At 34.9% G+C, this 11,351-nt stretch overlaps 1 protein-coding gene across 4 annotated transcripts; it reads left to right on the top strand.

The window, feature by feature from the left end:
- The first annotated feature begins 1,833 nt into the window (after window positions 1–1,833).
- LOC105116995 (acyl-CoA-binding domain-containing protein 4-like) lies at window positions 1,834–8,882 on the top strand. 4 transcript variants are annotated; one of them, XM_011014523.1, is made up of 17 exons: window positions 1,834–1,884; window positions 2,155–2,242; window positions 2,412–2,502; window positions 2,586–2,744; window positions 2,865–2,942; window positions 3,163–3,267; window positions 3,890–3,956; window positions 4,038–4,099; window positions 4,335–4,474; window positions 4,562–4,688; window positions 4,786–4,900; window positions 5,353–5,441; window positions 6,261–6,344; window positions 6,458–6,808; window positions 7,144–7,659; window positions 7,748–7,807; window positions 8,371–8,882. In XM_011014523.1, exons 2-17 carry the CDS (start codon window positions 2,205–2,207, stop codon window positions 8,452–8,454), a joined length of 2,166 nt encoding a protein of 721 aa, XP_011012825.1. In that variant the 5' UTR covers window positions 1,834–1,884; window positions 2,155–2,204; the 3' UTR covers window positions 8,455–8,882. The 4 variants fall into 4 exon arrangements, with proteins under 4 accessions (XP_011012825.1, XP_011012823.1, XP_011012822.1 ...); XM_011014521.1 differs by having other exon boundaries at window positions 1,836–2,061; XM_011014520.1 differs by having other exon boundaries at window positions 1,836–2,242.
- The last annotated feature ends 2,469 nt before the right edge of the window (window positions 8,883–11,351 follow it).

Raw genomic sequence — 11,351 nt, 5'->3', positions numbered from 1 at the left:
TTATACATCAAATATGTGCTAAATAAACTTAAAAAAAGAAAAGAAAAGAGAAGTCATTCGTATATATTTAAGCTAGGATTAGAGTTCAGCAATGTTTCTATATTATATTGATTTAGTTTATTATACATTTGTAAGAAGAAATTATTATATCCTTCGATAATATATTTATGATTTGTTGATGTTCTTGAATGAAGAATTCAGTAAACTATAATTAGTTTAATTTGGACAAATGATACATTTTTATAATAAAACGTATGATATTATATTGAAATTTAAATTTATTTTTCTTTTCTTTTTTTCCTTCTCCGATCCATGATGCTGACTCAGATGAGAAATTGGAACAGGTCAAAAACTACATGTACCTTTCACGACCACTGTACAAAAGTCGGAGAGCTTCGATCTATTGCCATACCCAAGTCCCGAGACAAGCCATTTATGGGGCCCACTTGCCTCACGCAATAAATGTGCATGTCTCCCTCCCTCACTCTCTCCTCTGCACACAAACTTTTAGTTTTAGTTTACTGCCCTTGTAATTAATTTATTACATCTCGCCCAACGGTCATCCATGTACCTAGTAAAATTGCTATCGTAACAAAATCTTCTCACAGCCACATCTTCTGATCTCAGGTTAAAAAAAATACATACGAATTAAAGTATGTTTTGTGATGCAATTAAATTTGCTTTCTCATATTGTTTTTTATATAGAAATATTAGATTTATATTTTTTATAAGTGATTTCAATATACAAATTTTATTTTAAAATAAAATATACAAATTTCATATTATTGATTTTTAATTTAATATTAAAATATTCTCAAATACCTAAGAAAATTAAAAAAATAAATCCTTTAATATAATTTTGCAACTATGAGATTGCAAAGAAATTTAATAATTGGAGTGAAAAAAATTGAAGGACCCAAGGGTCTCTTTATTTTGAGTAAAATATTTTATAAGAAAATATGAAAAATATTTTTTATATTTTTTTGTGTTTGTTTCACAAGAAATATTTTCCCGTATGTTTATATCCTATCCTGTAAAATATTTTATAATAAAATTAGTTAATATAAAATATTTTATAATTAATCTTCAAATTTAGTTCATTTATTAAAAAATATTTTCAGCATATAAAATTTTATAAAATATTTTACAAATAATTATTCATTTAAAATATTATTCATCTAATTATTTCAATTATCACCATCACCTTCATTTCACTATCACCACAACTTTCTTTTTTTTTTTACCTTCATATATGGGACTCATACTTCACTATACAACCAATGTTATATTATCAATATATGTTTTTGACTACATCACGATGATTTCACCATCATCACTTTCTTAACTATAATTATAATATCATTATCATTTTCACATTTACCACTATTATAATCTTTTTTTTTATTATCATTATTATATTACCATTATATTTTATAAAATAATATTCTACATATAAAATAATTTATATTAGTAAAATATTTTACACGACACAAGATGTTAATACATCTTACATGTAAAATCATGTTAATATATCTTTTTGATAATAAAATTGTAAATAAATAAATAAGTTTGATAACCGAAGTGAATAAAAACAAAATTAAGGATATTAAAGGTAAAAAAGGGTCATAAACAACGTGAATGGGCAAGGCAAATGATTCTTTCTGAACAGTGCAAACTGCTGCTAAAAAATACATATTGTTTTATATATATATATATATATATATATATATATATATATAAAGTGTTAATTATTTTTCATGAGGTTTTAAATAATAAAACCAACCACATGTGAGTCTAGAAATCAGTCACTACAAATTTCTGGCTCCGCCCTTGTACACATATCATCCTCATCATCTATTGCCGGTCTGCCATTTCTCTTTCTTAGTAAAATACACCACCATTAGTCCTTTCGTTTTGTTGTCTCATCTTTCGTTCCTCTTCGTTGGCAACCAAACACAACTTGTTCTGTGTCTTTATGTTAGTTTGTAACAACTAGAAAGTCTTTTTGGTTCTTTCTTCTGTTTAAGTGGATTCTACTTCCACAGCTTGTCTTGGCTACTAGTATGTGTTGGAGGTTATTTTGGGGCTTTTTGTTGATGGTAATGTAGCTGCTTTCTTGATTCCTTTTTTCTTTTCTTTCTCTCATTTCTAAAGGGTTCTTTAAGCTGTTGAAGTGGAGCAGAAAGATCTGTTCTTGAGCAAAAATGTTTGGTTTCTCCAAAAGACGCATGAAACTTGGCAGGTGGGTTCTTTTTATCTTATCTTTTTTATCGTTGCATTCTTATTTTTTGTAAATTAATGTATTGATTTGAGAGTTGTAGAAGACAATAGATTTCAGTTGGGATTTGAAGTTAGATTGTTTATGGTCTTTTTTCTAAACTTAAATGCCAATGATGTGTTGTTACTTGCAGGGTCAAGAAGGTGCAACTCTCTGATTCTTCACCAGGGATTAGGAGTCCTATTAGACCCCCAAAGCGAATTATTAGTAATAATAATGCTAATGTAAGATTCTGAGCTCGTGTTTTTGTCGATTGCGATTAATGGGATTTGTGCACTGTGGTTATATGTTAGAATTGTGTGTGTAGAGTGAAGATGTTGCACTTACTGCTAGTAATTCTGATGACCTTGATTATCATTGCTCCTCTTCTGCTCCGCCGGTGATTAGTAGCTCGACAGCAGGGAATAATGCTGAGAACTGGATGGTGTTGTCTATTTCCGGGGATAAACCTACCCCTCGTTTCAATGTAAGGTTATTTAATGGGTTCTTTTTCTTGTTTGGAGTGTTTAATATAGTGCATTGATAATTTTATTCCTTATTTGTGGTGTGTTGGAAGTTGGGACTTCGCTTATTTTTCCTTGAATAGCATGCAGCAACCGTCATTGGGAATAAGATGATAGTGGTTGGTGGAGAATCTGGAAGTGGATTGTTAGATGATGTACAGGTAGATTGTTTTCTCGCATGCCATTGTTTTTTAATGGCGATAACTGCGTCCAGAGTTTAATGAATAAACAAGACACATCATTTACATTCCAAGAAAATGGTGTCACCTGGCAATCTAGACTGTGATAATTCAAATATGTCATTTTAGAATTTCTTGAATTTTCAGGAATTTGCAAACTTTGGTATGGAGGCTGATATGCATTTTTTTCCTCTCTTTTCAGGTGCTTAAATTTGACCAATTCACCTGGACTTCAATTTCATCAAAGCTTTACTTGTCACCCAGCAGTTTGCCATTGAAGATCCCTGCTTGCAGAGGCCACTGTCTGGTATGGTCATGTAGCTTATCTAGCATTCTAACTGCATTTGGTTTGCCTTGCATCCTTTAATGTTGAACCTTACTGTTTCTCTATGTTTCTTGGCATAGGATGATATTTCCGGTTAAATACTCATTTAGATAAAAAAAAATAAAAAATTGGGGTGCTAATTATTTTCAAAATGATAGAAATAATTTTTATCACAAATGTTCACGTTCACTACATTTAGTAGTAAAGTTACTGATGCCCGGCAAAGAAAATTTAAGTGACGATATGTTGTTCTGAGTCTAGAAGATTGATCCATAAGACAATAACTGAAATCCTAATGAGAGTGGATGAAACAAGCAACATATTTCTCCAAGCTTTCCAGTATGATACATTTATTTAAAATTTTAATACATAAAAGGACAGATCCATTGAGTGAAAAATGGAATAAAAAAGGTTATTATCTTCTCTTCCTTGTGCATATGTTATATGAGCTTTACTTGACATGTGCTGTTTTTTCTCCATAATGAAGAATTTCCGGTAGCTGCTTCTGCATTTCTTTACTGTTGCTATGCAGAAGCTTTTCATCTTGTGGAGCTTTGAAACCTACTAGTGGCTGAAGTTTCTTTCTGCTGTTGGTCTGCCTTAGGTTTCTTGGGGGAAGAAGGCGCTCCTTATTGGAGGAAAAACTGATCCAGCAAGTGACCGCATTTCTGGTTAGATCTCTGTGTTTACCACAACTGTGTTGTTGTTCCTTGGTTTTCATGCATGATCTGGAATTACACTTGCTTTTGCAGTGTGGGCATTTGACACAGAAACTGAGTGTTGGTCACTTGTTGAAGCGAAGGGAGATATACCGGTACCCTCACAGACAATCTAGCTTGTTATGACATTTTATATTCAGACCTCTGTGACCAAAGATTTGTTACTGGAAATTCATTACAAGCCCTAGCATGTTACTCCTCATTTATTTCTTCAATGTATCTATTTGAGATTGCAGTTTGTTGGAAAATCTGAACCAAAGTGGGGGAAAAAGTGGAACTCTACACAAACTGACATGTATTTTCCTAACAAAAAATTGTTTCTTAATGCAGATTGCCCGCAATGGTCACACAGTGGTCCGAGCAAGCTCTGTTTTAATTTTATTTGGGGGTGAAGATGCTAAAAGGAAAAAACTAAATGATCTGCACATGTTTGATCTCAAGTCTTTCACGTGGCTCCCTCTGCATTGCACGTGAGTTTTGTTCTGGTGCCCTATCTACCAATCTATACAATATAGATATTCATGAAGGTTTCAATAGCCATTGCTTTGTCTGAACAGAGGAACTGGACCATCTCCGAGATCCAACCATGTAGCAGCTCTTTATGATGATAAAAATCTACTTATATTTGGAGGAACTTCCAAGTCCCGGACTCTGAATGACTTATATTCACTTGATTTTGAGACGGTGTGTAAATTCATTCTTAATTCCATCATGTTGATTATTGCAGACTAAACAAATAGATCTCATATTACATTTTGATATGTAAAATCTTTCTTCTCAGATGGTATGGTCGAGAACAAAGATACGGGGCTTCCATCCATCACCAAGGGCTGGGTGTTGTGGAGTTTTATGTGGAACTAAATGGTACATTGCAGGGGGAGGAAGTAGGAAAAAACGTATGCCTCATAGCTAAGAAGCAAATGCTCTCCTTCCATCATTTGATATTTTTTTTTTCTGATAAATTGCAACTTTATATGCATCTGCATGTGTTAGAGTTACATATGTAATCCTAAAGTTCTCATAATTGTTTAACTTCAAAGGAAGAAACATGTTTTATTCATCAATAATGGAGTTCTTGGTTTGATTGATAGTGATTGGAGTCAGTGTTATAGGATAAATAAGCTTTTATGCCATGTGTTATGTATCTCTAGCTCATAGTAGTGGTGATTTGATGTATCTTACTGCATTATATTTTGGTGTTTCCTTTGTAAGTTGAATCATAACTTGTTAGCATGCTTGCTTTGTTTACTTAATTTCTTTCTCTGTGTTTCTCTTTACAAAAAAGTTAAGTAGCTTTCATTGGTATTCTGTTTATATTGCTGAATCCTGTTTCTTTTAATATCTACAGGGCACTCAGAAACTTTGATTTATGATATATTGAAAATGGAGTGGTCCGTGGCATTTGCATCACCCCCATCTTCTATCACCACCAACAAGGTGAAGCATAAGAGGACCGATCCTTGCACTTTTATTAGTTGGTGAGCAATCCACAAAGATGTGGATTCAATGCTCATCTGCCTTGAGGGGGTGAACTATAGCCTGTAGACTATAAGAAATTAAGAATACCAATTCCTGCTGCTATGCGGAACAATAGGTTGAATTTTGTTTAAAGCAATCTGTGTTGGATAACCATGCATTTGCCTTGTCCCATTTGAAAATGTTCTAAATGTGTATCAATCACCAGCCTCAACCAGTCAGATGCTATGTATGCATATGCCTCTCCCATCATTTGTTTGTGAATAAATTCTTGGTGTTTATTCCCTTGAAGAAAGAAAAAGGTAAATATGGGAAATGAATGATGCGCACAAGGAACTTGTTATTGATGCATAAATGCTCTAATGATGCGGACTCTAAATGCAATGTTGACATGCATATGAAACAAATTTAATCAAGATTAGGTGGGTTTATTTTTTATCACACTAAGGTTAGGTGGATTTTCTGAGTTTTATTATCATTCCGATGTGTATTAAAAAATTATTGTTTAGTATTATTTCCTAAATGTTGGCAAAATGATCTTCATCCTGAGCCATCACAGAGAATGCTGTAACACAAGACTCAGAATCCTGTGTTCATAAATGTTTCAAAATATTGGGTTAAAGACACTCTTTTCAGTATGGTTTCAAGTGTTTTTTAATATCACAAGATTTGTTGTTTACAATATCTCTTCAAGATTGTAGAGCATGAGGATGCACTTCTTTTGCATTTTCCTTTTTCTTTTTATCATAGGTTCTGTCAAAAATATTATTTCTATCTCAGGGTTTCAGCCTGGTACTTGTGCAGCACAAGGAAAAGGATTTCCTTGTTGCTTTTGGTGGAAGTAAAAAGGAGCCATCAAATCAGGTTAGTGACTGAAATGTCTATTAGATATGGACATCATTTCTGCTTTTGGGGTTAGCTGGAGATTGTAGTCATATCTGCTATACTATTAACTTTGCCTCAATGTTTTATTACAGGTTGAAGTAATGGGCATTGAGAAGAATGAATCATACACAGCTTGTCATTCTGCTCCTGGTAAAGGCCCTGGTCGTTTGCTGTTTGAAAAGCGCTCGTCATCTACAGTGTTGGCTGCTCAACTTGGTACTGGTTCTTCTCAGCATTCAGTTGATTCCTTTGCAAGACAGAATCTGGCATCTGCAATTGAACAACATGGTTCTGGGAGGAAATCTTTGTCAGATTCATTGTTTGTTGATCCAAATTCTGCTTCCAGAAATGTCTCCCATCGCAAGGAATTTCACCATGAGGAAGAAAACCGCATAGCTGCTAAGACAGCAAGGAACTTAGAAAATGATAATTCTTCATCGCCAGTAAGCTGATATTTCTCACCAATTTACTGTCTTTGTTATTTTATTTTTTTAACCTCATCTATTTATGAATTCAAACAATGCCAAAGTCAGTTTTGGATGTTCTTTGTACTTGATAGCAATTAAATTTTGTTGTCTTGGTTATTTTACATTGAAGAAAAAAGTATTACTGTTAAACTTTGTGGAAGGTATGAATATCTTGGTCAAATCACCCATGGAGAAGAAAGAGAATGAAAATACTGTATAACTGTTCCTTTCCTTTCTGTGCCATTGTCTGAGGGTAAGATTGCAAGAGACGCTTATATTTATCATTAACACAGTCATTATGCTGATTTCAGGCTGCTGAACACCAAAGTAATCATTCTGATATATCAATCCAGCCTAACAATCAAGTTGGTAAAATCAATGCAGAGATGACTAGCATATTTGAAATGGAAACTCCTAATTCCCACAACCAAGGAATTGGAAATGTTTCAGTAGATAACGAGGATGTAGTATCGCTGGATAGTGATTGTACAACAGGAGGGGCTCGTGCAAGTATATATCAATTGTACGAAACAAAAATAGCTGCTCTAATAAGAAAGAATGGTATACTTGAAGGACAACTGGCAGCTGCATTGGCAGGTCGAGAAGCAGCAGAGAAAAACCTATCTTCCATTCTGAAGAGCAGACAAGAGATGGAGAAAAAGCTGGTAGACTCAGTGAGAGAGATGGATTTGTTGAAAGAAAAGCTGGCTGGTGTTGAGCTAGCTCAAGAAGAGGCCAACAGCTTATCAAATATTGTCCATTCTGACAATGTAAGGCTTGAACATGATGTGGCTTTCCTGAAGGCAGTTCTGGATGATACTCAGAAGGTATTATACTTGTGATAGTTTTTTCAGTGGCCATATCATGATGATTGGTCCTTTTCAGTCATTTTTACTGATTGGCTATGGGTCGTAGGAGCTACACTCAACTAGGGGAGTCCTTGCAGGAGAAAGGGCAAGAGCATTCCAACTACAGGTAATAATTCTAAACTAAATACTGGGTTTGGTGAATGGAATAACAAAAGATTTATTCTTCGTGATAGATGTTTCACTGTCTTAATTCATGATCTTGCTATTTTGAACAGCCATTCTGTCTTAAATGGTTAATTAGTGCATCAAACACCAAATCTAGCAGAATCTTTTTAGCTGAGTTGTCCAGTTTAGCACTGCCGCCCATGCCTTAGCACTCTAGAGAGAATACTCGAATTCCTCTTTGTACTTTCCCCTGGGGTTAAATTCCAACATTAAAATAGTCCAGGTTACCAGCTCCATTTTTTGATTGAATGCATAGTGGTCCAGTTAAATCAATTGTCTATCCTTCCTGTTAATACTCGTGGTATCTTCCTCATATGATCAAATCTTAATGTTTAACCTTAGAAACATCACTATAGTCCTGGATGAGACATGTAACTTGTATGATTGTATCAACCACTGCCTGAAACAACTGCAACGGCGGGTTTAAATGAGATTGTTTCTGCTTTAAATCTTATTTAATTTATCTCACGGACACTCTGCTGGATTTATCATGCTGCCATGCAGGTTGAAGTTTTTCATCTGAAACAAAGATTGCAATCTATGGAAAACCGAACATCTACCCCAAGAAAGCCATTCCATGTCCAGTGAGGAACATAGTTGTTTAAGGCAGAGGGCGTACCACGTGAGAACCAACTTGATAGCTGCCATTGAGCTCGTCAACCTCAACCAAAACAGCTTACCTCCTATACTAGCCTGCCTGTTAGCTGTTGTTCATGGGATGGAGAAAATGTAAATATATTAAGAAGAGTTTACAACCATGCTTGTTCATTGCTTAATAATTCTCGGGCTTCTGGAGAAAATGCAGGCTGGTGTCTAAAATATATTACATGTACAATAGCTCTTTTGAAGGTGAAGTTGTGAACTTCAAATCTTGCTGTTTTGGGTCTAGGAAATTAGTCTTGAACCAACAAAAGATGGTCATTTGAAGAGGTTATGCCTTGATGTGACCACCTAAAAGATGTTTGTTGGTGAACCTGGAGTTACCCTGATTTTTCACGAATGAAGAAACTTGTATCGCAAACTTAAATTGCATCCACAGATGATTGGTTAATTGAACCAGATTGAATCAAACCAGTTCAACCAATACTAGAAAAAAAGAAAAAGAAAGGTGTAAATATAAACTCTTCTTCTAACCCTAGAAGCCAAATTAAACCCGGCCGCCACCTTCCCCACAAGCTTTTTCTCCATCTCGAAATAAGTCATCGTCTTCAACTTTCAGTTCTCCGCCCGTTCTTCTTGCATTGATTATTTGGTCTCGCACATTTGGCAAGAGGACCAATAGACAATTATTCACCATACCCTCTTGCAATGAGCCATATTCATGATGGATCACAAAACATCCCACGAAAAGGTGCCTCAAGATGTAAACAAACCCTCTTCTTTGGCACTGAACTTTTGTTTCTCTGTCCATGCTAATTATTAATCCGAGCACAACAGCATCACGTCCCCATGTGCATGCTATATATGGTGCCTCACCTTGTTCCATCATATCAGTTGCATCTTTGTTAAGATCAGCTTAACAAATTGAGAAAATAGGAGAAAGAGAACAGAACTGGTGATAGCAGAGGAGAACAGAAGAAGAATGCGGAAGAGAGAAACGAGATTGAATGTGGACTTCAATATTTTCTTATTCAATATAATCCATATACTGTGCTTTTATATGGATCAACATCAACTACAACCACTAACAGATTAATCCAATTAACTTTAACTAATTAACAAATTCTGCTAACAGAAACTTTTCTAACTAACAGAATCCTAACAATTAGACAGCAGATTGCGTGTCCCTGATGCTTTCAATTCGCAGCTCCTCTTTGCCTTCCCACAACAGTCTTTATTCTGCCAACCCGAGACGTAACAATATCCCTTCCTCTAAAAGATTCTTGACCCAAGAATCTACAAAGCTTAACAACTAAAGGTCAATACTGAATTCTGGAAATTGCAATTGAATTTCTGTTAGTTCTTCCCATGTTGCGTCTTTAGGAAATGAGTTGGATCATTGAATTAAACCTACCACTATGGCTCTATTGTCTTTTTTCATAAGCTTCCTCTCAAGAATGGCTACTGGATAAACCTTGACTCTACCTTCTTCATCCATAATTGGTAGAGCCTGAGAAACTATAGCCACATCTCCCACCTTCTATGTTAATATCGATACATGGAACACAAGATGCACTGCGGCCGTAATACTTAGGATTTAGTTTGAAATTCTTCCTATACATAACATTGCCCTATTTGTAAGGCTGAAGATTTAGGAAGACCCAATCCCCATCATAAATGTCCTTTCAAAATGCTTCATATATGCTGTAAACACAAAAAAGAAGAAGAGTAAATTAAAGATAGAAATGACTCCACCATTGCTGCTGATTTTTAAATTGTGACATAGTTATTGGTTGCTGATTTCTGAATCAACAGCGGCACAGTTACTTATTATTGATTTCTGAATTGATAGTGGCACAATTTTTGACTATCGATTTCTAAATTGACAACGCTATAGTTTTCGGCTGTTGATTTCTAAATCGATAGCAACATTGTAAAACCTAACAAAACTTTGTATTGAACCAGCCTATCCTAGAATAGAATTGGAGTAGAAACCAGCCCAAGATAACCTAAAAGAGGGGTAAGGACAGCCTTGGTCTAGTGCCCAAACACCTCAAAACACCTCAGCACACTTATAGGGGCTATAAATATAAGGAGAGAGAAAAGGTGACTCTTCTTCTCCTCTAGAAACATTTGAAGCCATTGCTACAATTGAACCTCTCTTTCTCCTTATGAAAAACCAGTAGACCACTTAATGCAAGCTGTCTTGAGTGAGTAGAGAGTTGAGAAGAAGAGAGATAGTGACCCTCCTCTTCTTAAAACTGACCTCAACAACTACAGCAGACCCTTCCCTCCGCCCAGGGAAAAAACACATAGCCTAGCTGCATGTTCACTCCACTACAAGTGCGAGTAAAGGGAAAGCTAAAGGGTTGGATTAATAACTAAAAGCCATGGAGGGAGAGCTAGATGGTTGGGTTAATAACTAAAAGCCATGGAGGGTGATTAGTACTTAAAAGTATATTTTTATCAAGGTTTTATATCATCATTTTGCACTTGAAGCATAAAAAACTCCTTAACTAAAGCATGTTTTATAATAACGTATATAATAATATAAGATACCTTAAATTTATAGTAAATATTTATTTTAAATGCAGGCTTATCATATAAATGAAATGATTGATTCATGAATTTAAGAATTGAAATTGAAAGGACAAAGAAATGACCAAACTTAGAAAAGAGATGTCGGTGTAGTCCAAACCGGAACACTATTCGGTAATTGGATCATATCTGGAGTTGTAGATCTTAGATTTACTCATCATTTTCAGAAAATATGGCCGAAGAAGATAATCAATCACATCATAATGAGAATAATAAGAATATTCATAGTAGAACACTTAGAGACCACATGAATCCTATAAGAACAAGTGCACCATCATGCATAGTTT

The sequence above is a fragment of the Populus euphratica genome, unplaced genomic scaffold (assembly GCF_000495115.2).
Source record: "Populus euphratica unplaced genomic scaffold, PopEup_1.0 scaffold1139.1, whole genome shotgun sequence".
Classification (NCBI taxonomy): domain Eukaryota; kingdom Viridiplantae; phylum Streptophyta; class Magnoliopsida; order Malpighiales; family Salicaceae; genus Populus; species Populus euphratica.
The sequence above is the reverse complement of the archived record's forward strand: the minus strand, read 5'-3'. Positions and strand labels throughout refer to the sequence as shown.

Excerpts from the sequence above, each read along its gene's own strand:
- LOC105116995 (XM_011014523.1), top strand. The coding sequence starts at position 2,205 with ATGTTTGGTTTCTCCAAAAGACGCATGAAACTTGGCAG. Across the intron at positions 2,745-2,864 it reads AACCTACCCCTCGTTTCAAT|CATGCAGCAACCGTCATTGG; the intron begins GTAAGGTTATTT and ends TTCCTTGAATAG. Across the intron at positions 4,689-4,785 it reads ATTCACTTGATTTTGAGACG|ATGGTATGGTCGAGAACAAA; the intron begins GTGTGTAAATTC and ends CTTTCTTCTCAG.